The 27370-nt window shown below is 33.1% G+C and overlaps 1 protein-coding gene across 4 annotated transcripts in view; it reads left to right on the forward strand.

Annotated features, from left to right (window-relative positions):
• The window catches only part of TMTC2 (transmembrane O-mannosyltransferase targeting cadherins 2), a 446884-nt gene that overhangs the window by 268955 nt on the left and 150559 nt on the right, over positions 1-27370 (forward strand). For all 4 annotated transcript variants that reach the window (XM_003811646.5, XM_034936298.3, XM_055095955.2 and 1 more), the window contains 3 exons: positions 8284-8369; positions 8821-9005; positions 10185-10263. In XM_003811646.5, coding sequence (XP_003811694.3) covers positions 8284-8369; positions 8821-9005; positions 10185-10263 — 350 coding nt within the window. The remainder of the gene's footprint in view (positions 1-8283; positions 8370-8820; positions 9006-10184; positions 10264-27370) is intronic.

Genomic DNA, 27370 nt, shown 5'->3' on the forward strand with positions numbered 1-27370 from the left:
TACTAGGATTATAGGGATGAGCCACTGCACCTGGCCAGGTAAAACAGATTTTAAATGAACATAAGTAAAAAAAGTACAAAGAAGTGCATTCCATAATGTAAAGTGTTCAACAAGAAGACTTAACTATCCTAAATATGTATGCATTCCACATTGGAACACCCACATTCATGAAACAAGTACTTTTAGACCTACAAAAAGACATAGCCACACAATAATAGTGGGGGACTTCAACACCCCACTGACAATGTTAGATCATTGAGGCAGAAAACTAATAAATTCTGGACTTAGATTCAACAGTGGACCAACTGGACTGATAGATATCTATAGAATACGCTACCAATAAACCACCCAATATACATTCTTCTCATCTGTACATGGAACATCACCCAAGATCGACTACATGCTTGGCCATAAAGCAAATCTCACTAAATTAAAAACAAAACTGAAATCATACCACCCACACTCTTGGACCACTCTTGGAATAAAAATAAAAATCATTACCTAGGAGATCTCTCAAAACCACAGTATTACATGGAAATTGAGCAACTTGCTCCTGAATGACTTTTGGGTAAACAACGAAATTATAACAGAAATCAAAATTTTTTTAAGTAAATTGAAACAAAGATGCAACATACTAAAGTCTCTGGGATACAGCAAAAGCCGTGTTAAGAGAAAGTTCATAGTCCCAAATGCCTTCCTCAGAAGGCTAGGAAGATTTTAAATTAATGATCTAACATCAAACCTAAACTAGAAAAACATGAGCAAGCTAACTGCAAAGGCAGAAGAAGAAAGGAAATAACAAAAGTCAAAACAGAACTGAATGAATTTGAGACCCCAAAATCTAAAAGAATCAATGAACCCAAAAGTTGTTTTGTTTAAAGGATGAAGAAGATCTATAGACCACTATCAAGATTAACAAAGAAAAAAAGAGGGACGATATTAGGTTGGTGCAGAATACAAATAAGTACAAAGAAATATAAAAGAGCCTCAGAGACTATTATGAACACTTCTATGCAAGCAAACTAGAAAATCCAGAGGAAATGGATAAATTCCTGGAAACACACAGTTTCACAAGATTGAACCTGGAAGAAATAAAAACCTGAACAGACTAATACTGACTTTGGAAACTGAGTCAGTAATTAAAAAAAAGAAAAACACAAAAAACAAAAACTTACCTACCAAATAGATCTGGACCAGATAGAGTCACAGCTGAATTCTACCAGATGTACAAAGAACTGGTACTAATTCTGCTAAAACTATCCCAAAAAATCAAGGAGGTCGGACCCCTCCCTGACTCATTCTGTGAAGCCAGCATCACCCTGATACCAAAACCTGGCAAAGACACAAGGAAGAAAACCAGGCTGGGCACAACGGCTCATGCCTGTAATCTCAATACATTGGCAAGCCAAGGTGAGAGGATCACTTGCCCTCAGTTGTTCAAGACAAGCCTGAACAATACAGAAAGACCTCATCTCTACTAAAAATCAAAAAGTTTACCCACGTGTGGTAGCGCACACCTGTAGCCTCAGCTACTGAGGCAGGAGAATCGCTTGAGCCTGGAAAATCAAGGCTTCTGTGAGTTATGATCACACCACTATACTCCAGCCTAGGTGACAGAGCAAGAGTCTGTCTCAAAACAAACAAACAAACAAACAAACAAACAAAAAAACTACTGACCAATATCCCTAATGAACATAGACACAAAAATCTTCAGTAAAATACTAGTAAACTGAATTGTGCAGTACATTAAAAAGATAAGTCGCCATGATCAAGTAGGCTTTATTCCTGGGATGCAAGGTTGGTTCAACATGTGCAAATCAAAAAAATGTGATTCACCACATAAGTAAAATTAAAAACAAGAATTATATGATTATCTCAGTATATGCAGAAAAAACTTTCAAAAAAATTTATCAGTCCTTTATAATAAAACCCTCAAGAAACTAGACATTGAGGGAACAAACCTCAACATATTAAGAGCCATCTTTGACACACCCACAGCCAACATCATACTAAGTGGACAAAAACTGGAAGCATTCTCTTTGAGAACTGGAATAAGAAAAGATGCCGACTCTCACCACTCCTATTCAACATAGTACTGGAACTCCTAGCCAGACCAATTAGGCAAGAGAAAGAAATAAAAGGCCTCCAAATAGGAAAAGCAGTCAAACTAACTCTTTACTGATAGCATTAATCTATACTCAGAAAACCCTAAAGACTCTGCCAAAAGGCTACTGGAACTGATAAATGACTTCAATAAAGTTTCATGATACAAAAATTGATGTAAAACAGTCAGTAGCATTTCTGTACATGAATAATATTCAAGCTGAAAGGGAAATAAAGAATGCAATCCCATTTACAATAGCCATATACACACAAAAAAATATAGGAATATTTCCAACCAAGGAGGTGAAAGTTCTCTACAAGTAAAACTACCAAACACTGCTGAAGGAAATCACAGATGACACAAACTATGGAAAAACATTCCATGCTTATGAGTTGGAAGAATCAATATCATTAAAATGGTCATACTGCCCAAAGCAATTTACAGATTCAGTGCTATTTCTATCAAACTACCAATGTCAGTTTTCACAGAATTAGAAAAACACTATTCTAATATATGGAACCAGAAAAGAGCCTGAATAGCCAAAGTAATTCTAAGCAAAAAGAACAAACCCAGAGGCATTGCATTATTCAACCTGAAACTCTACTATAAGGCTGCCATAACCAAAACAGCATGGTACTAATACAAAATCAGACACATAGACCAGTGAAACAGAACCTGGAATCCAGAAATAAAGTCTCACATCTACAGCTATCTGACCTTCGACAAATTTGACCAAAATAAGCAATGAGAAAAGGATTTGCTGTTCAGTAAATAATGCTGGGATAGCTGGCTAGCCATATGCATGAAATCAAATTGGATCCCTCCTTTTCACCATATATAAAAAATTAACTCAAGATGGATTAAAGATTTAAGTGTAAGTCCTCAAAGTGTTAAGAATCCTAGAAGGAAACCTAAGAGACACCATTCTGACCATAAGCCTTGGGAAAGAATTTCTGACCAAGTCCTCAGAAGACATTGCAACAAAAACAAAAATTAACAAGCGGCACCTAATTACAGTAAAGAGCTTCAGCATAGCAAAAGAAACTATCAACAGAGTAAACAGACAGCCTACAAAATGAGAGATGTTTGCACACTATGCATCCAACAGAGGTCTAATATCCAGAATCTATGAGGAATGTCAATAATTGTACAAGCAAAAGACAACACCATTAAAAACAAAAAAAAAGAAAGATATGAGCAGACACTTCAAAAGAAGACATGAAAGCTGCCAACAAACATAAAAAATGCTCGACATCACTCATCATCAGAGAAATGCAAATCAAAACCACAGTGAGATACCATCTCACACCAGTCAGAATGGCTATTATTTAAAAAGTCAAAAGAACAATAGGTGCTGGTGAGACAATGAAGAAAAGGGAATACTTATAAAAACAGTGTGGAGATTTCTCGAAGAACTTAAAACAGAACTACCATTTGACCCAGCAGTCCTGTTACTGGGTATGTACCCAAAGGAAAATAACTCATTCAATCAAAAAGACACATGCACTCACATGTTCATTGCAGCACTAGTCAAAATAACAAAGCTGTGGAATCAATCTAGGTTCTGTTAATGATGGATTGGGTAAAGAAAAGGGAGTAAATCACCAGGGAATACTACACAGCCATAAAAAGTATATAATTATGTATTTTGCTGTAACATGGCTGCAGCTGGAGGCCATTATCCTAAGGAGATTAATGCAGGAACAGAAAACCAAATGCTGCATGTTTTCACTTGGAAGTGGCAACTAAATATTGGATATTCATGGCCATAAGATGGCAATAAAAGACACTGGGGATTACTAAAGCAGAGAGGGAGGGAGGAAGGCAGGGAGGGGAGCAATGGTTGAAAAATTAACTAAGTGGTACTATGCTCAGTACCTGGGTGATGGGATCAATTGTACCGGAAACCACAGCATCATGCAATATATACATGTAACAAACCTGTACATGAACCCCTTGAATCTAAAAAAATTCTAACAAATATATAGGTATCAGGTTTTTTTAATTTAAAAAAATGTATAATGTGTTCCTATTTTTCATATAGAAACCAGAAGATTTGGACATGGTCTGCATGTAAACAAACTATGTCATTTTTAAACAGTCATGAAAAGTCATAAAAAGCCTTTAGTATGAATGATTTATTAAATTACAGGTCCTCATGTATATCCAGACTATTAGGTTTGAATTTTGGCGCCTTCTTACCTGTTGTTTGACCTTAGGTATGTTACTTAACTTTTCTTGCCCAAGGTTCATTATGTGCAAAATGAAGAAAGTAATAATATCCTACCTCTTAAGATTATTGTTGAATAATAAAGTAATATATGTAAAATGCTCCATATATTCTAAGTGCTGAATAAGTTTCTCTGCCACTATTATTATTATTATTATTATTATTGTAACTATTGTAACATGAAGGATTTCTATCTGTCTATCATGTTATCAGTAAAATAAAAAAGGGTTTTCTCAATCTAGAAAATAACACTAACAGAACCCTAGTCATAACAGTGCTAGAATTGGCCCAAATTTATCCAGAACTTCCAAAATGGCACTTGACTCCTTTTCAGTGTATCAACACAAATTAACATTATATAAAATTCGGCAAGTTTTACAGCAAAAAGAAACATAACCGAGTACACATGTACCTGGAATTGAAGTATTTCATCTCTTTTCTCTTTTCCTTCTAGAAAGAGCATGAGATTTAGTATCGGAAACTGTTCTAATTCTGGCTTTGCCTCTTATTAATCATAATAACTAGAGGGAGTTGGTTAATTCTCTGAGCCTCTCTTTTTCCCTTTGTAATGTGGAGCTGATAACTCTTTTTACTGTGGGGTGCTTTCAGCGTCTGCCTACTGGCAGTCTCCAGTCCTATTTGGACTCCAGACCTTTCCTTATCCATTCCTGGGCTGGGTAATGTTGGTCCTCTGTCCTCCAGTACAGTAATTTTCTACACCATTTGTTTTCTTATTTGTCTCCCTCAGTAGATTTTGCATCCATAGGCAAGTGCAACTCTGTCTTGTTCACATTTGCAGCATCCATTCTTGGGCATAGTTAATGCTCAATTAAATCCTTAGCCCATAAGAAATCAGTCACAATAGTCATCTATCTTAGACTCACTCTATTGCTAACTTTATTCAGATTATGTAGAGGATGATGATATTCTAATTCAAAGACTCACAGTATATATATATTCCTGGAAATGACTTGCTGAATTCCTCTGAGTGACTAGGATCCGTTCCCTCCCCACAAGAATAAGGCAGGCAGAACAGGGTTGTCCTAGTGTGGTTATTATACTATTTATCATTTTTTCTTCTTTGTATATTTTATGAATTGGATAATGACAGGAATATAGTCTATCAGCATTGGAATCCCATGAGGCTAAGTACATCAGTTTTCAATGATTTGGGGCTTTAGGTACATTGTCAGAGATATGTGCTCATTCCCTTCATGTTCATTCCATCTAGCCTAATAGCATATTTGCCCTTTAGGAATGTAATTATGTGGAGACTAATTAGTGGGCTATTGCCATCATTCAGGTGACAGAAAAGATAAAAAGGGCTCTGACAGAAGCATAAAGATAAACCTTGATGGGCAGAGTAAAGAGCCTTAGAAAATAAGAATAGGTGGGCTTAGTAGACAAAACATGGAATTGTGAAGATAAGTGAAGACCTAAGAGTGATAATCAGGTTTCTCATTTTAGCAACTGGAGTGAATGATTGTGTTAATTACAAAGATTTTTTCCCTATTTTATTTATTTCATTTATTTATTTTTAGGTGGGAGATACTGATTTCATATTTTGGATGTATTGATTTTGAAATGTCAGTGAGCCTCTACCTTGATGTGGCTCAATCAGCTTTTGAAAGCAGATCTGGATGTCAGGAGGGAGATTATTTTTTCAAAATTGTGAGCAGTCAGCATGTACATGAGCCACATTTATGCATGATGTCATGCAGAGACTGTAGTTATCCACAGAGACTGTATTTATTCCTAGAGACAAGTACAAAATCCTGTAAAACACCAACTCCTTTTAAAGGAGTTCATGAATAAAGAGACATTTTCTTTTTCATTCTGTGTAGGAGGGTCTCAAGAAGAGACTGGTCTCCCAGGAGCCCAGGAAATACAGAGTTTCAGGAAGGAAGATGAATTCAGTAGTCTGAAGTGTAGTAGTTGAGTGGAGTTTCACATAGGTGCACTATTTTGAGGGTTTGATGATTGGTAGAAATTTAATAGGACATTTCAGGGGAATTCTGGGAAGAGAATCTAAACAGGATTTAGGGGTAAATGGGATTGGGGCATTGGTCATATACACCACAGACCATTCTTAAAGAAAATCTGGCTTTGAAGGGAAGAACAATCATAAGCAATAGTTAGAGGTGGATACAAGAATGAATACAGGTTATACGGGTGTTTTCTTCTCCTATGTCTAAGAGGTACACGAACATTTTTGTATTCTTAAGAAAAGAAAACCGTATGATAAAAGCAGCTGAAGATATTGGACAAAGAGGGGTTGATTGAAGGATTTTAATTTCTAAAGAAGCTAGAAAAAATAGAATTAAATATCTAGATGGTATTTCTCCCCTGGTGCCCTTACCCTTCTATCAAGGGAGATGCACCTCTTTATCTGAATTTTTTTTTTCTTTATCTGAATTTTAAAGCAAAGCCATGAAGACATTTAAGGTTGTAGATAAGTTTCAGAAGTTAGCTAATATGTATGAGTTTAATTAATGGGAAAGCATTATGTCAATAAAATTATTGTCATAAAGAGTATTATTCCTTTTTAAAAATTTTTTCATCCTCTTTATCAATTTTACCCATGTTTGAATAAAACTGACCATTTCCACAAATGCTTAACTACTGCAGGAAGCTTTATTGTCTCTTGTTCCTAGCAGCAGACAAGAACACTTGACAGCACAGCATATTAATTTCATGATCAGATTAACTGTTGTCCAGATTTTCATATATATATATATATATATATATATATATATATATATATATATATATATATGTGAAAGTGATCTTAATGTGTTTGGGAATTCTTTATTCAGATGACTTTTTAGCAACTATGAGAAATAATGAAGTTTTTAATATATGCTTTTGACACAAGTGAGCATTCTTTAATTTTAAATATTTTACCAAGATGCTCATTAAATAATGTATTTTAAAATGCTTAACAGAATAAGTTTTTATTAGTAGTCTTCTCTTTTCTCTGACCTCCCTTTTACCAGCCTTTCACAGACCTCAGCAGCTGCCAAGTTGAATCTGCAATTTGAGATGATAACAGCAGTATTCAGGCTCAATAGATGTGCGGAATGTCTGTAAGATACTTAACTGATTACAAGAGAATGGGGATAGGCCAAAAAGCCCTCTGTGCGAGCTTTTTGAACTTAGTTCAATTCTCCAACACCTTGTTTTCATAGACATGCCTGTAATTGATTTCATTCGGTCATGAGGGTGGGTTCTGGCATGGCTGAGATATTACATGCAGTTACTACCTTAGAGCCTTCTAAGAAAGCCTATGGAATCTTGGGGTCTGCAGAGAAAGATGTTTTTCAGAACAGTGAACTGAAATTTGCATAGTGTTCCGAAATCCAGTCTTATTCAACTAAATCCAAATATCAAGAAAAGGGTGATGTTGATAGCCTTCAGTCTTTTTTGTTGTTGTTCTTTTTTGGCATCTGATTAAACTGTGACTCTCTTTTTGCTATTGAGCCAGACTACCTTTTGCCTTTCAGGCAGCCAAGCACCAATATTTCCCAAGCAACACAGCTAGTGAGAGAGGCATCTCATGTTTCCATATATACATATCTCGCTGCCTTAGGCAAGCTTCATTTCCGAAGTGATGGGAAAATGTGCATGCGCCAAGAAGAAATCCAGGTGGTTAGTAATTCTAGTGGGAGAGAAAAGACAGCTAGAAAAGGGGAAAGTTCAGTGGTGGTAAAAGGCTTTTAGAAAATACCTCCTAATACTTTCTAATGCAGCACAAATGCAACGGATACCTATCCAGTATTTTCCCTCCTGAGGAATCATTTCCTTATATTTAGAATTTATTTTTATACTACCAGGTTAGCATTTTTACTGTGCTGTTAACCATTTTTATTTTTGGAATATAAAATAAAAATTTGTGGTTTTATATATAATAATACAGTCCTTTCTCTAAATTTCTGTTTTCCTCATGCAGAGGGCTACTTCTCCAGGAGAACAGCAGGTTTGCAGAAGCACTACATTATTATAAATTGGCCATTGGGAGCAGGCCTACCCTGGCTTGTAAGTAATACTCAAGTTTTTATTTTTTTATACCTCTTTCCATATTTGAAAATTAACTCTAATTTACAGCCTCACTGAGAAAACACTTGGTGCTCTTATTTCTGAATACTCGCTAATCAGATTATGAACCTCTAACAATTATATCTCAATTGCATCATACTTTAATGTCCATTGATCATTAAAAAAATTTTGATAGCTATAACTTTTACTCAACTATATTTTAAGCTTAAAATATTTGGAATTTCTTGCTGGCAGACACTATTACATATGTTCTGCAGTGATATTTGCAGTTTCACTACCATTATTGATCCCATGAGTATTTGTGTCATAAGTATTTTTTTCTTTTTTAATGAGCACTAAACCATAGAAACCAAATTGAAACAAAGAAAACTTTATTTTATTCAAGTGTATATCATCTTCTCACACTTTTGTTTCCACTTTTCCCCCTCAGCTGCATATTTAAATACCGGTATTATTCTAATGAACCAAGGAAGGACGGAAGAAGCCCGACGGACATTCTTAAAGTGTTCGGAGATCCCAGATGAAAACCTAAAGGACCCTCATGCACACAAGAGCTCTGTTACCAGTTGTTTGTACAACCTAGGAAAGCTGTATCATGAGCAGGGACACTATGAGGTCTGGCCAATGCCTCTCTGTCCTTTTCCCTCCCCCTTGTTCTGATCCAGTCTCAGTGGTTTGTAACCTACAGCCTCCTTTGAGCCTATGTCCTTTGAACAACTAATATGTATACACGTTAAACTATTGTCCTTTGAGAAACTAATACATGATGACATTAGAACGGTTTTTTGATCAAATTTGTTTAGAAAAAGCTTCTGCTAAATAAAAATTTAATAGATTTCTTTCCTGTGAGTTTCTCAGAGCAATTATGGTATGTCAATATGTATTGTGACTATTCAAGAATGGGGAAATAACATGTAATGTTTCTCGAGCTTCTTTGCTCACCATTTCTTTGGTTTGATGACCCAAGACACAGTTTCTAGAATTGTTACCCTATGCCCAGTGTTTGATATTTTAAAAAATATATTCTTTGTACTTTAATATTAAGGAAGTGATTTGATATAAATGCCACCCATTTCTCTTAATTCTTTAAAAAACTATTATGAAATAAAATGTAATTTTATTATTTCTTAACTGAGGGAAAAGAAGCAGTGGTGTAACAGGATGTTGCACAGTAAGTTAGGAGGTGACCCAGACTAGTCCTCCCTTCCTCTGACAGGAAGCCATGCCTGCATGAGTTCCTTATTGCCCCTCTCTCTCCTTCAAACTGCTTTCCCCTGCCCTCCTACTCACGTACTCTTATGCAATGTATTAAAACTATACTATAAGTATGAAGATACAACTTTTAAAATAATTGCATTTAGTAATTTCTGTGGGTTTCAAGAGCTGGAAGATTTGTTAGCTGACATTATATTAGATCCTACCAGGTTTCCTGACTTAAAGTAATTATGCACTTTAGATGACTAATGGGTAACTTTCAAATATGTATATATATATAGTTTTTTTGGTTTTTTAGTTGAGTAATCTGCATGAACTAGAAAATTTGTATTAAAAGAGCATTGCTAACATTCGATGCCTCGTTAAGCTATGGCATTCTTCACTGACTGGGCTGAGTGTTTTCATTGGTGGAATTGAGATAGTATGCCACAAAAGGACAGTTCAATTATTTTCCTCTAGTGAACCATTTAGAAATAGCAGTGGATGGTTTTAACTTTGGAAGAAAGTTATTATCTTATTTTCAATGACGATCCCTGCACTTTATTGATGATTTATCTATTTTTTTGTTTTATAAATTAGGAAGCCCTTAGTGTATACAAGGAAGCAATTCAGAAAATGCCAAGGCAGTTTGCCCCACAGAGCTTGTACAACATGATGGGTAAGTAAAATATTAACACTTTTAAATTGATATTTCAGGGACCTGTGGAGAAACAGGAACCCATGTTCGTGTTTAATGGAATTCTAATAAATCATATTAATCCTCACAAAAGAAACGTTCACAATCTGGCATCATACTCAAATTCTGACAGAGCATATTTATTCTGACATGACAAATAAATGCATTAAAGCAGCGATTCCCAACACCTTGGTCATATCCCAGAATTATTGCAAGGGACTCTCAAAAACATCTGGGTATGGAATATTAGCTAGATTCTAGAGACTGTAGAAATAAATAAGCTATATATATGTAATTTTTCAATAATAGTAATAAAGTATACATTAATTTTAGTAAGTATCAAATTCATAATTTTTATTAAAATTTAATTTTAAATTCAGAGTAATATTAATAATAAAAACAAGGTTATGCAGACAATAGATATGCTACAACAATTATTCTATGTTTTATGTTGAAAAATTGCCTAATTCTTATTAATCAGAAAGTATGTAAATCTAGGCCATGGATTTTTCTGAGTATAAGAGGTCAAGAATGAGAAATTATAATAAAATATCTATCATCTGTGATTGATCCTTGTCTGCCTTGTAGTAAATTGTTACTACAGCTGTTTGATGATGGTTACAACTGCAAACCACATATTCAGCATATGACACTTGGAAAAAAATCCCCAAAGTAAGGTGGCCTAATGACTAATTAATATTGCTGCTTGGAGATAATAAAGAGAAGAGAAGCATTTTGTCCTCAAATCAAATATTTCTTTTTTTCCAAAGCATAAATTGTAAAGTCAGATTTTCCCTTTTCATTAAACCTGCTTAAGTTGTTTAATATTTCTAGTCCTCTCTCATGCATATAAAATAAATGAGATTAGACTATATAATCTCCAGGATTATTGTACACTTCTACATTCTATATTTGAGGAATTTAATAGTAGCTATATGTCTTGAGCACAGAAAAAAATCCCAAACCTCTCCCAAACTACAAAATACACACCTGGTAAGAACACTCACGTTCTCTTTTTTACAAAGGACAGAACATTTAGAAATAGTTTAGAGATAGGCTGGAGTACTAGACAGTAAACAGAAAAATAAAATTATTTGGAAGAGGTTAAAATATTTATTCCATGTCTCTGGGAATCTCACCCTCAATTTGCCTGTGGAGTGATTGAATATCATATTAAACAGCACACTGGAGTGTTTTTTAATTGTCACTTTTTTCCTCTTTAGTATAATTACTAAAAGGTAAAATTTAGCTTCATTAAATATATTCTTGCCATTAAATTTTTATAAATTAAAACAATGCCTTTTATTATTCAGCATTTCACCATCAATCTGTCTATATGAATAAAATATACGTGTCCATAAAGCATGTGCTTAGGATATGTAGATTTATGAGTTGAATTAACTTTTTTATTTTAATGGTAGATGTTTTTGTGTCAAAATAAATGCTGAAAGAGTTGCTTTCTCTAGCTTTGGTTTAACTTACTATTTTATTCTTAATTCTAGTGCTTCCAAGGCCTTATTCCCAGTTTTCCTCACTTATCAAATAAGACATTTTATTTCAAATTAGGATAGGTGTCTAAGATTCTTGGCAACAGACTGCATGTAGTATTTTGTTGTTGTTGTTAATGGAAAGTGGTGATGATGTCCACTAGAGTTAGCTATTTCAGAAATTCATTCAATTATTTTATGTGAATAAATTTGAAAATTCAGCCAGTACCTTGGGATCTGTCTCTCATATGGTTACACAGATGCTCAGCTCACACAGGCAGCAAAAGATAAGTGTGTCCCTGGGGGTTATTGCTTAATCTTTTGTCTCATTTTCCATTAGAGAAGGAGATGGTTGCTTTGTCCAGACTCTGAAAAGCACCCTAACAATTTTTAAAGGGAGGGTCTTAATATTTAACATTCCAGATTTTTTCTACGATTATGGTGGCTGCCTTCTATTTAATTTTATGTGAAGGTCTGTTAGCCAATCAAGTTTTATAGTTTCAGTTATTCGGGAAACTATAATTTTCTCAGAGAGTGAATTCACTTCCTAATCAAAATGGGTTAAATACCCCAAGTGTTGGCTCTAGCTCCTAATACATTTTGATTAGCCTCCATTTGACAAGAAAAAAAATGACCCAGGAGATAAGCTGCCCTATCAGTTAATCAGTTTCATTAGTCTGTCAGCGTGTGCTGATTATCCTATCAAGTTTATCAACAGCCTTGAATGTGTTTTCTAATTCACACATTTACATATTATTAGTGCCCTTTAGGGATCAGTGAAGGATTATAATGTCTGGCTAGATTTAGCCTGTAAGTGTTCATTTTTCTCATGTGTCATTTACCCCTTCACAACCACTACCCCCAAGCACTTGTGTATAGATATACAAGCATTATATTTTTTCCCATTCTATTTTTTCTTTTGTTTAGAGGTTAGGAGAAATAAAGGAGTGTGCGTGAAAAAATACAATTATATTTTAATGTGATTATTAGTGTAGTACTAAATTCACTGCAGTTGCTTTTGTTAAAAAACACTCTAGTCCTTTGATTTTAATCTCCCCTTGAACATTTTATGAAAAACATGCTATATACCTTATGCCACATGCCAATCGACTTATCCTGAATGCTAAGTGAATGTGTTTTTCCTATTTCTGTATTAATAGAAAATAACAAGTTTGATTAATTCCCCAACTTAAATTTTCCATATTTTAAAACTATTCATTTATTTTATTATGGCAGCCTATAAGTAGTTTTTTTAAATGTTTAAAAGCCTATTCTCATTTATCCTCTTCAATTTCATAGGACCAAGATGTTTGAGTAACAATAATCGAGGACACCTTCCCATCCTGAATTAGGTGAATTACAAACATACATAAAAAACATAAACAGATAATAAATAGTATTTTATAAACAAAAGCTAAAATTTTACTTAGGTGCATATAATTAGGAAGATATGAGAATACATGAAATATTAAGAGAACAAATCACAAAATATGTGTTAAATTGCTCCTAGCCAGTTGTGTGACTTAATTCTGTGGACCTCATTTCCACTTGAGAAAACAGGTTAGATTAAATTGAGATTCACCATAAGGTAGTCCCTGAAGTCAGATACCCTCAGTTCAAATTATGGCTTTGATACTTTCTCCCTGAGCATCCTTGGGCAAATTACTTAAAAGAAGCCTCAGTTTCCCTTTTATAAGATTTTGGTAATAGTACTATCAGCGTGAGGATTGATTAAAGTGATAAAAAAGGTAAAACATATTGGTCCAACTACTTAACCTAGTAAGTGTTTTATAACGGGACTTTCCATTGTAATTATCATCATTTCCTTAGGCTTTTAAACTCCAAAAGTTGATTGTATTCTCTGTCACTGTTTTTGTATTTAGCAATGTGGATATGACTACTTCATAGACAAGATTTTTGTCATCATTATGGCCTTGGTAGTCACCACAGTTCAGTGGAGATTCTGTTTAGTTCTATCCTATTTGGAATTACTGTATTTTCTCTCCAGGCTCACTTCCCTTTTTCTCTCAGTAACTGCAGTCAAAATCCTTCTCTTACCATTAGCTATATTAACCTAACTTGGTTTCATTAATAGAGTGCTTCCTCCAAATTAAGATTGTCCTATGTAGGTTAGAGTTTTTTTCTTTTTCTGTCATGATTTATTTTTCATCTAGACCTAACCAAAATTATTCTGTATTCTATTGCTCAGAGGCACTTATTGGATCTCAATTTCTCTTCTTCTGAAGTTACAGATGTATTTTAGAATCATAGAATGTTAAAGATGGAAGACTCATATCTTAAAAACCCTTATAAAATAATCTCTTTAATAAGATAAAAATTAGCACTCCCCCAAATCTTACAAAGTTTAGATTTACAGTTTGTATTAGAACCAGGAGTATAGTCTCTTGACTTAAATCCAAATGCTTTTTCTGCTTAGTCCTTCTGTGTTACCTAAACTATCATATTTTTTACTATGTCAAAATAGTTTTCCTTTGCACTTAAACATTAGCAAAAATTAAATATATAAAAACCTCTACAGTTTTACTATAAAGAATAAAACAGCTGCAAAGTACATTGAATATACTGGATATTTAAAATTTTTTTAATGCAGGATGATTTTTGAACACCCTCAGTTTCTCTTTTCTTTTTTTATAATTGTTTCTTACTCCTATTATCTCTACTTAAGCATTGCTTTTGAATAATCCTAAGGGATTATAGGAAACTAAATTAGGCTGCAGTGTCCAATTATTTTTATCTGTTTGAGCTCTTCCAATCCCAGAGGTCGTTTTAAGCCTATTTACTATTTAAAATAAAATGACTTGGCTTTCTCAATGCAGAGTAATTGTTGGGTTTAATTATACAAGCAATTTACATCATTTCATCATGGTAATATATCTCGAGAACAAAAGGGCATAATGTATTATACGGAGTAAGAGAGAGCCTAGGGTAACTGTCTTGTCATTTCAGTCTATAATAACTGTTTAGAATAACCTCTGTATGCAAAAAAAAAAAAATTAAGTCATAAGTGCTGGGACAGCACAGAGGCAGCAGACATATGAAATGTAAATAGTTAATCTAGTTCCTTCTCTCAAAGAACTTTCTGGGAGATTTCACAGTTGGTCCAGAGCTCTTTAGGGCCTCTCTGTAATAATTAAATGCCTATAAATAAAATGGAATACTATTACTCTAACCTTGAAAATATTTTGTCTGTAGCTATATAGGCTATGCTATGTTGACTAGACCAAAGAAAACAAACAAGAGAAACTCAACCTTTTTAATTTCTTATGTGATACTTAAGAAATACATATTCATAATTTCCTGTTCTCTGAAAAGTGTGTTTATGATGAGCAATATGCATTTATCTTAGGGAGAGATTCTTTTTTCCAGGAGAAATGTGTGATAATGGCCCATTGCTTTTTATTAACTTATTTGCCTTTATTTTCATCATACTGTTCTGATTCTCTTATGATAATCTCTTGTTTTATATATCCCTTTTAGTTTTCAGTCCCAGCTCAATATTGGAAAATGTATTTTCCTCCATCATCCTTCATCTAATAAACCTTTTACTTACACAGATTTGAAATTGAAAAAATGTTTTTTCCCATATCTTCAATAAAGAGGAACATTTTGATTTAATTTTTAATTCTTTACAGTAGCTCTTTAATTATGAGATATTTTCCCAAGTTTATTGGGCTGTTCACAGAGTACGAGGAAGAAAAACAATGAATAGGAAACAAAAGTGAATTTATTAGAGCAATTTTTTGTATAAAAAGCTTGTGTGAATTTTAGAATTGTATTTTTGAGAAAGAAACTTGTGGTATGGAAGAGTTAAGTGTCATAAATAGCTACAAGTGATGTTTAGTTTTTTAAACTATTATTTAGGTGAGAAGAACTGACAAATCACCTTCTGAAAACAATGCAAATGTTCTCGCTCGTAAATTCAAATTCTACTTTAGGTCTGTACATTATGTTGTGAGTTCAGTCAGCAGAAGGAGCATAAAGGAAGTCTGTTTCTTTCTCAGCCTTCTGTGTGGCTTGTGTTTAACTGAATCATTTATTTTTGTTGGATTCTTCTGTGTGTGTATGTGCATGTGTGTTTACCTCACCTTGTTTCGGAATATATTTAAAGTGTGGATATTCAGAGTAAATTTTTGACATGATGGTTTACATGCTTAATGTTTTCTCCTGTGTTTAGTTGTTCTTAAGTGGATTGCTCAAGGCATTTAGCATGCTGACTGTGAAAGAGATGGTTTTTAACTGTATGAGATTTGAACTTTCACATCTTTCAAGTGTGGAAGCATTAACACTCCAGTAGCGTTAAGCTTTTTATACCACCTGCTTCCCCTATTTTGAGTTCTGGCGATTTTCCTATGATTGCTTCCACTGGCACTCTTGAAAATCAATGAGGCAATCCTACGAATATGAATATGACCATATAACTGGATTAGTCATTAATCTATGAAATCCAAAAAGAATATGAACCTCTAATTTTTAAGATAAGTCTCTTTATTTCATTTCATTTTTCCATTATCAGAAAGGATACAACCAGGAGACCAATGCCTGGTATATAGAGTTCGCCAGTCCAGAAAGGCAAAATATAGACTTGAGAAATTTTAGAAGTATACTTTGAAGATTATGTAGTCAATAAGATAAGGAAATCATGAATGTTTGGCTATGTATCAAAAATAATGAATATATGAAATTTATGAGCAAAAAACTATAATTTTTCTCCTAAAAGTTTCTCTTAAAAAAGTGCAGTTTTTAAAATATATTTTTCTACATTTTACACCGTATATAAACTCTACATTATGTACTATGGTTACAGACGCTAATTTGCTAGGCATTAGTCTGTACACTACAAAGGCTAGCATCCAGTTCAGCTGCATTAAGTAGGTAATATATTTTGTTTAAAGTTTCAATTAAACCCAGGGCCAGAAGATATATAGCCCCTACGGGGAGTTTGAACACTTTAATGCCTATAGTAGGATTGCCTAAGGATCATGTGTAGGTCTAAATGTCACTTGCTTTCCTGGAAATATGATATGAGACAGTTGATTATATTTCATTGCTATTAAAACCACAAGAGCCCACCTGTTACATTAATTCATCCTCCTGCCAGATTTGTGGTAAAGAAAAAGATCAAAGCTTAAAAACTTTATATTTAAATTGAATTATAAGGGTACGAATATACTCAAATTAATACCTAATTATATCTTCCTTATTCTCTGATTCCCAAATAGTTTCAATGTGTTCTGTTCAAAAAAATCTGTTTTAAGGCTGGGCACAGTGGCTCATGCCTGTAATCCCAGCACCATGGGAGGCTGAGGTGAGAGGATTGCTTGAGCCCAGGAGTTCGAAACCAGCCTGGTCAACATGGAGAGACTCCATCTCTACATACCCATGCCCATGGACACACACAACTGTTTTCTGAGACTTTAATATAAATAAATGAAAAAAAAAGTATGCATTGTAATCTTTAATTGGGACAATACATGTGGAGTAAAACTTTTACTCAGTAGCAAATACAGGTTGGATTTTATTTAGAAAATTGTGATTTTATGTTACACCTGGAAAATTCATTAATTGGATTTCAAAATCTTAACCTTCTAAATGATGCTGACAATGACATCAGTTAGATGAAATAGACATAGTCATGTGGAAGAAGATAATTTTGTGTGAAGGATACAATCTTGAAAATCAGTGTCAAGGAAATGAGAAGATATTCTTGCACATATTTAGAATAGGAAACTGTAGGGGTAGAAAGATGTGATACCTATCCTCAGTCATCATAAGGGTCATGGCCAAGACTCCTATAACAAGACAGGTTAACTTGACAAAAGCATAATGAATTTATTTAATGAAAGTTTTACCTGACAGAGGAGGCTTTGGAAATGAAGGTGAAAGACCTAGAGAAAATCATCTATTTCATGCATAGGTTTGATGAAGCATGGACAGCCTTGTAGAAATGTGATTGGACAAAAGGGTATGATCTAGTGTAATCCACTGAGTGGCGAACCCCAGCAAGACCTGTCTGTTCAGATTCTTTTCGGCCTCTCTTTGTAGCATTCCTTCCCTCAAGGTATGGTGCAGCACCCCTTTGGAAAGAGGATCTTCAAGGGAGACGGGAGAGAGAGAGAGTGACCTTTCTAGATTTTATGCCCTGCTGTGGGAGAGAAGAGTTCTAATTTCTGTGATTCACTTAGGGGAAGAGTATCTATCTATGACTTGTTTCAGGGAAGACAGAGAGGTGGGAGACAGGAGAACAGGAGGAGTTCAGAAAGGCTTTGTTTCCATGATACTAGAAGGCTTTGTCGGCCTAATATCTTTTAGTTCAAAGCATTTAGCATGCCAAAGTGCCATATTTTGGGGTATTGTGTTCAGAGCCTTAACGCATGAAATATAAATTAAGTTGAAAATTCAGTGCATTACTAATTGTATGTATTTTGCTGTGTACTCAAGTCTGATTTTCCCAGTAAGTAAGGGAAAATTGTTTTCTACATAAAAATCTCATTTAACTCTTCCAATGAGCTGTCATTTAGTTTTAATTTTATCTACACTGATAGAAGCCATCACCATATTCACTTGATCTTAGCCAAAAGGCTGAGAAGCAATAACTGTTGCCATATTCAAATTAAACAAAGAATGAAAATAGAACATGCAGGGTTTTGTTCCGGATTGCATTATTTTTGCCAGCATGTTAATTATGGGAACGGGATTTTTGTGGATTATTGTAGAATCTTATTCTCAAGTATTCATTAAAAGTTGGATGAATTTTTCAATGTGTGCTATGCCTTAGTAATTAACATTAATATAGCAATTTATAATATAAATAAATTATTCATTGCCTATTATGGAGATATAGTGCTTGACTCCGGAGTACACATGAAATGTATTCCTAAAAGGATCTGTGTGGAGTTGAAAAGGCTTCCATTACACTCTTTTGACTCATAGGAGAGTGCTTTTTCTTTTATCGTTTTCCTGCAGCTATACAACTCCTGTTTCTCTGAATACTATTTTCATTTGTTCTTTCCAGGCTAGTACAGTATTCATGCATTCTTTTTTCCTTTCTCTGGTATAAACTTTTTTTTAAAAAAAAATAATGCTATTTAGCACTTCTTTGCATGTTTTTAGTGTTTACTAATTATCTCGGTTTTATTAAGCCATTTTATTGACTCCATTTTAATTTTCCTGAAGACAGTATTATATTTTTGGGGAAAAGATCCTCACCTCTCCCCAACATACTCGTGAATATGCACACACACCACACTCACACGTGTGCATGCACACACACAATCTCACTCTATACTTTTTGAAAATTCTGAGCATTTAATAGAATTGGCTTTGACATTTGTGGATTGATTATTTTAGTGATTTATTTCCTTGAAAATATAAAGGAAATTGATTAGCCTGGAGAACTTCAGGATCCCTAGTTGTAAATAGAGAAATATTTACACAGACTTCTGGCTTTTTTTCAAGTTGAAGTTTGATGGAACATCAGATGTTTCTGGTATATGACCTTATATTAGAAATTAGGAACTCATAAAAGTTTCACTGAAGTTGAACCTACTTCTTAACAATTGATGTTATTCCTTAATGAAACACATATTTTTTTCCATGTCTTTCCTGTGTTTGCTTCAAAACTACACTTTCCGACTTCAAGAGTTTCCCCTTAAGTTTAATGCTATAGGACTTGAAGAGTTGTATATTGAATCTTTTCCTAACTTTTCTCAAATTAAGACTTGGATAATATTACATTTTACTTTCAATACTACTGTACTGTAGCCGCTAAAGGATTTCCAATCAGAAGCAATGTATCTGGGGCAACTAGAGGGTGTTATTTTTATAAGAATAAGATGACAAAAATATTTTGATGGAGATAAAAAGATTCACAAAATTTGACTGCTAAAAGTTACACCAGGTTTGTAGCATAAATGCATTTTTAAAAGGGAGACTCGCTAATGTTTCTAGTAGTGTTTCTAATGCTTCTTAACACTGTGAAGTAAAAAATGATGATTAAAATTACAGCAAGTTAAACTCTTAATATAATCACCCTTATGTCATACAGCTTCATCGGACTGCAGGTTCTAGAAAAAAAGAATTATCTGGAAATTTCTCTTCAAGGGCATACTTAGTAAAAAAATGTAACATCTAAATTCAAGTAGATACATAATGTGATCAGGTATTTGTCAGCTATTTATCGAGGACTCTCTGGAGCCAAAGCTTTCTGGACTTAGGTTGAAGACAGAAAAATATATAAAAGATTGTGTGTCTGCTTCCATGCATCTCATAGTCTGGTTTTGTAGCAGAAAGATTATAATTGCTTACCTAGCTAGGTTCCGTAAGTACATAAAAAGTGGGAGAGGGAGTTTGAATAAATCAAGAATTGAATACTATTCTCGAATGGGGAAACTCAATTTTGTAAAAATTCTCTTTTTCTCAAATTTATTTATAGATTTTAATTTAATAGCAATAAACATTCTGAAAAGAATTTTATCAAAAACTTGACAAAATGATTCTAAAACAGTGAAATATAGCCAAGAAAGTCTTAATGAATAATAAAGGTTAAGACTTGTTTGTTCTACTAGATACTCAAATATTAGATGAAGTGATTAGAGCGATATTGTACCCATGAGAAAAGAAAACCAGACCAATAGGACAAAGTGGAGACCCTGGAAATAATAACAAATTATTTAAGGTTGTTGTAGATAATAAATGTAAAATTAAATATTGGTCAGGGAAGGAAATTTGTATAATAGTTGATCTAGACTATCTTTGGGAAAGAATAACATCAGATACTTGTCTCATACCACATAGCAAAGTATATTTCATGTGGAATACATAGTTCATTTTAATAATGAAACTATATAATTAGAAAATGATACATATCTCCATGATATAGAAAATGTTTTGTGTATAAAAGATACTTTAATAATATTTTGTGTAAAAGATAGTCCAAGAATTCTCCTTCTATACATTTATTTTGAGGTTATAATAAGAGATGTGTTTAAAAAAGATAATTAAAAAATACAATGATAATTGCAGAAGTGCAGTACTTACATAAAATGTTGGGAGGGGAATTTGAATAGACAACAAACTGAATACTGATTTTGAATGAGAAAACTGAATTTTGGGAAAATTGGCATAGTTTTATTTAAAATAACAAAACACTGGAAGGAACCTAGATGCTTAAAACTAGCAAAATATTTTACTATATAATTGATTTTTTTCAATATGTAATTCAAATTCTTGGAGAAAACATCAAAATTTGCCAGTGGCTATCTATGGGTGATATAATTCTTTCAGTCTTATAAAATTGTGATCTTTCAGACTTTCTTCAATGAACAGGTATAATGTTTATAATTAGAAAACAGAGTTATAACTATTAAATGGAATAACCAAGACTTGATCTAGATGCAGCCAATCTTGAATAGATCAACTAAAAATTAAGAATGAGGCAGGATATTTTAAACTAACTAGGATATTTTTACCTCTTTATGAAATGAATGTATATAAATATCTGAGCACTGGTGAACCTACAAATGATTATCCATTTTGGAGGTTATGGAGTTATTTATTCTTAGCCCTTCATGTTGTAAATGATAAAACTGAGGACCTTTGAAATCACTCATTTTTCTAAAACATACAGCTATTAGTGGCAAAATAAGAATTCAAAACCAATCCATCTAAAATACTATTTTGGTATGTATGTTTAATTTCCGTGTGTGTGTGTGTAGTTTTCAAAATTTCTCTCGTTATCGATTTCTAGTTTTATTCCATTGTGATCAGAGAATATACTTGATATAATTTAAGGTTTTTTTAGTTTTTCTAAGACTGCTTTGTGGCATAATATATGGTCTATTCTTTTTTTTTTTTAATTATACTTTATGTTTTAGGGTACATGTGCACATTGTGCCGGTTAGTTACATATGTATACATGTGCCATGCTATATGGTCTATTCTTGAAAATGATCCATGCGCTGCGGTGAAAAATGTGTATTCTGCAGCCATTTCAAGAAATGTTCTGTAAATATCTATTAGATCCATTTGCTCTATAGTGCCAATTAAGTCGTCTTTCTTTGTTGACTTTCTATTTGGATGGTCTGCCCAATGCAGAAAATTAGATTTGAAGCCTTCAGCTATTATTGTATTGGGGTCTATCTCTCTAGCCCTAATAATACTTGGTTTATATATCTAGGTTCTCCAGAGTTGGGTGCGTATATATTTACAATTGTTATATCCTCTTGCTGAATTGACACATGTATGGTTATATAATGACCCTTCTTGTCTCTTTTTATAGTTTTTGTCTTGAAATCTGTTTTGTCTGGTGTAAGTATAGCTACTTCTGCTCTTTTTTGCTTTCCGTTTGCGTGGAATATCTTTTTCCATCCCTTTATTTTCAGTCTATGTGTGTCTTTATAGATAAAGTGTGTATCTTGTATGCAACAGATTGTTAGGTCTTTTTTTTTCTTTTTATTTAGCCACTCAATGTTTTTATTGGAGAATTTAGTCCATTTATATTCAGTATTATAATTTATAAATAATGACTTACTCTTGACATTTTGTTGTTTGCTGGTCATTTTGTGGTCTTCTTTCTTTACTTCCTTCCTGTCTTTTAGTGAAGGTGATTTTCTCTGGTTGTATGTTTTAATTTCATGCTTTTTATTTTTTGTATATCTTTTATATGATTTTAGTTTGAGGTTATAATGAAGCTTGCAAATAATATTTCATAACCCATTATTTTAAACTGATGACAACTTATCACTGAGAGAAAAAGATTAATAAACAAGAAAATAGAAAATGAATAACTCTACACTTTAAATTTCACCCTCCTGCTTTTTAACTTTTAATTCTTTCTGTTTATGTCTTATACTGTGCATGTCTCGAATAGTTGTTGTAGTTATTTGTTTTGATTGGTTCATTTTTCAATCTTTCAACTCAAGATATGAGTAATTATGTACCACCTAATTATGTACCACAATTGCAATTTTATAATATTCTGTGTTTTTCTCCATACTTACTACTACCAGTGAGTTTTGTACTTTCAAATGATTTCTTATTGCTTATAAAGGTCATTTTCTTTCAGATTGAAGGACTCCCTTTAGCATTTCTTGTAGGACAAGTCTGGTATTGATTAAATCTCTCAGCTTTTGTCTGGGACAGTCTATTTCTCCTTCATGTTTGAAGGATATTTTCACTGGATCCACTATTCTAGGATACAAATTTGTTTGTTTGTTTTCCTTCAGCACTTTGAATATGTCATGCCCTCCCTGCCTCCACTGAAAAGTCTGCTGCCTCACATATTAGAGCTCCATTGTATGTTATTTGTTTATTTTCTCTTGCTGCTTTATCTTTGACCTTTGGGAATTTGATTATGACATGTCTTGAGGTAGTCTTATTTGACTTAAATCTTCTTGATGTTCTATAACCGTCTTGTTATTTTGGTATGTAATTCATAACTCAGTGCTGGGTCATAATTATGAATAATTTCAATAGGTAGATAAACCAAGTTCATCAATCAATTAATTAAAGTGAATTTATTTTATTTTAAAATTATGTTGCCAAATTAGTTCCTAAGGAACAAATTAAAAGTAACCTATAAAAGGGAACTTATCATAGCAAACCTTAAAATTGCTAAAAGTGCTCATTAAAAGAAAAATGACCAGCACATAAAATAAATTCATTATAAAAACCACCAAAAATAAACCTGATATCTTAGAAGGAAAATAAGCATTACTTAAAAATGGAATGAATACCTTAGCAACCAGCTAAGTTCTCAAACTCCATGGAGAGACTAGAAATTAGGTAGATTAAGATAAAAATGCCTGCTTTTCCAGCAAAGCATCCTAAAATTAGCAGTACTGGCAATGAGATGCTTTCAGTGTATTAGGGGCTGGAAGCCTGCTAGAAATCAGTTGGGACCATTTTGTAAGTGTCCCTGTTCTTTAGAGACTAGAAAAAAAAATTATAATTTGTGTGAGTCCTTTAGAAAAATAGGCTTTTCCCCCCATGAGCTTGTCTGGCAGCTTTTTAATAAAGAAAGTTCTAAAACTTGTATAATTTTTTGAGTTATAGCTTGGCGTATGCAATTTGTTGTCCGCATGTCAGTCACGTACGCATCACTCTATCTGTGTCATAATTTTGCCCATAGCCACTTACTATCTGAGGTGTCACTCACTTAATATTTTTCTTCATTCTGAAGCAGGATGTCTATGTTACTACATTTTTAACACAGATTAAATCAAATTCATACATACCACATTTTTCAAAAGGTTTTTGTTGTTTTTGTTTCATTTGCACCTACAAGCAAACTTTGGGGAACACTGATAAATTATTTCTTTGTCGCTAGATTGTAAGTAGGAACAAATGATAATCTACTTAACCTTTATGTATACCATCATATGCATTGTTCATGTTGGTTAACCTGGATTGATGTGCAAGATATATGTTCAAGAGTTTTTTAAGAAAGCATTTAACAATTACTGTAGGAGTTGAGGAAGGGATAATTACTTTTGTCTTCTTTTCTTAACAGTGGTCACATAGGTTTCTTTAAAAATTAGGAATTCTATACTGTCTTAATAATAATTCCCACTAAATGCTCTATTCTTTATCTGCAAGCAGGAGCTGTCCAGTAATTTGAAACATAAGAGTCAGTGAGATGTAGACTATTACATCATCAACAACCCAACATTCTTTCCTTAAGGAGTTAGCCTTTGCCTGGGTTATTTAGACCTGGGGCTTTTTAGGGAGAGAGAGTGACATTATTTGTTCTACATCTGAAACTGGTTTATGTCTGCCTGAAGCCAGCCTGGAGACATCCAAATTCCTTTTGTCTGTGAGTGAAATGGAAATAAATCTGGGTGATGAACCTGATCATTCTATCATCACACAGCAAATCTTCTCATTCTTATGAAAGTACCTTTATTATGTCATTTCTTACAGAATGAGAAAGGAAAATAGTCATCATTTCTTTCCTCCTGGGCACCATAAACATTTTTTTCTATTATTGTAAGTTAAGAAAAATTACGGTACCAGAGAATATGACTTAACCTTTATCTCCTGTCCTATTCCCGACCAAGTGTCTTCGTTTCCTTCCTTATTGAATTTATTGAACTTTCTTTTCCTGTGGCCATTTCCTTTATGGAATTTTTATGATTTCAGCACTTTAACCAAGCTTGTAGAATCCCATATATACCACTCTGTCCTAAAACTAAATGCACTGATGGTACTTTTTCCAGTTATTAAATGTTTTATTCCCTCTCTGAAGACTTTTGATAGTATTTGTGTAGAATAGTATAGTGGAAAGAGCCAGAGAAAACTCTAATCTGAATCCTGAATTTGACATTTGCTTTTTTTTTTTTTTAAATCTTGAGTGAGTTTGTTAAGCTCTCTGAAGCGTAGTCAGTTCATTTGTAAAATGAGACTGATAATAACAGTGTAGGGATAATGTAAAGGTAGAAAATATTATATTTAAGATGTTAGTAGGTACTCAGTAAATAATAAATTTTATATGGCAGGCAGCTTGATGTGATGGGAAACCATTTAATCATTTTTGGATAGGATTATTAACTGTCCTTGTGCAAGTCACCAATCATTCCTGAGCCTTTGTCTTCATTCATAAAATGGGTATTCCACCCTCTATCGAGGATTGGAAATGAGAAATGTAAAGCTCTGAACCTTGCCAGTGTCAGGAATATAGCAAGTACTTGTTCTTATAGTGTTTGTTGCTTAAATCTTTATTGAGTTACCTTTTTTAACATATTTAATTTATCCATAATCGTTTTTTTTTTTGCATTTTAGGTTTTGCATCTTGATTTTATTACCATTTATATACACCCTTTTTGTGTTAAGTTAGCCTTAGAACTAAAGTACATATTCTAGACTTAGAACTAAAGTGTTACATATTTCCCTCTTAAGAATTGAATTACATATGCGTAGAAAGCAGTTTTAAAGGTCAGTCATAGATTACCATTGCTCTTCCTTATTCTCTTAATTCAATAGATAAGCCCAAGGCAAAGTGAAATGAATGGGCTGGCTGATGTATCACAAGCTAGAAAATGATTTTCTATGAGTGAGAAACAGAGAGCATAATTCTCACCTGAGCTGGGGATTTGGAAAGTTTATGACTATTTTCTATTAGCTAGTGAAGGCAATGAGTTAAGGTCAGGTAGTCCTGAGTTTAAATTGCAGTTTTTCCATGTTACATATTCATGATTTTGAGTGTATAATTTAGCCACACTGCTTCTCAATTTTTTCCATCTTTAAAATCCAAATAGTGACATTCCTTGGTAAGCAATGAGATACATTTATAAAGCAACTATTATAGAAATTGAAAAACTGTTTCATCTTGCAAACCTACTTTGATCAATTGGTAGTGGTTGAGTGGGGCAATGTGTTAAGGCCACTTCGGGAGGCTGAGAAAAAATTCTACATGCCCAAATGTGTGGAGTAAGAGGAGTGGGTGAACATAAGTCAGACATTTGTCACCTGTAACTTGTTACTGTAATCCATAGTAAACACTCAATTATTATTATCATAGTCATCATTGTTATTATTAAGACACAATGAATGGTTACATGAAGTTCTTCAAAGTTGTAATAAGTGGTACCAGAGTAGTCTATTTATCAGTTTTCATATACTTGCCAAGATGCATGATATATTACATTACTCATTTATAGCCCTTAAATATTTTCTTATCTCAAAGCTTTACAAATTATTAAGATGCTTAGAAGTTCTTACTGAAAAAAAATGGACCAGTCATTAATTATTGAGCAAATTAATAATATTTAAAATAGATTTTAATAATGATAGCTTTCTGACTTGGAAAAAAAAAGCAAGTATACTTTCTGAAATAAATTCTAAATATTAACAAAATAATGAAGATTTCTATTTCAGAAGTGCTCAGGAATTGGGGTTATCTTCACACTCTTTCTGTACAGAAGACCTACTGTTATTCTAAAAATCAATTAAATTTTTATATGAAAAGTAGAAGCTATATTAAATACAATGGTTGTACAACTTTTTTAAACTGGCCTATAAGCACTTGAAGAGCCAAAGTGAATTTCAGGTTGATTTTGTATGGGACCTGTAATTTAGGCCCATATTCCATCTGGCTTTATAATCCATTTAAGAGATAAATATGTGGATATGTTTTATCATTAATTGCTGTACATTTTTCAGTATTTTAGGGCTTTTGTATATTTTCTGTTATATAAATTATATATAGTGTTTTAATATGAAGTGATTCACTTTTCCTAATACAAATTATTATTTCCTTTATTTGGAAACATTTGTTAGTTCAATATGGCAAGAAAAAATCCATCTGACAGCGTGTTAGTTTTTATAGAGATATGAAAATAAAAACAAAATTATTATAGAAATTTATGGAAATTAAAAAAAAATTTCTAATCTATCATTTTAACAACTACAAGCATTTTTGTGTATTTTATTCCAGTCTTTCATCTTTGCTTCAGTATTTCTTTTGTCTTTCCTTAGACATATAATTTAATTTCACCAAATTCTTAAGTGAAGATATGTTTTAAACTTTGAGGGAAAAAAATCAAACCTTTTTCAACTATCATTTTTATGATAATATAGTTTAAGGA

The sequence above is a fragment of the Pan paniscus genome, chromosome 10 (assembly GCF_029289425.2).
Source record: "Pan paniscus chromosome 10, NHGRI_mPanPan1-v2.0_pri, whole genome shotgun sequence".
Taxonomy (NCBI): Eukaryota; Metazoa; Chordata; class Mammalia; order Primates; family Hominidae; genus Pan; species Pan paniscus.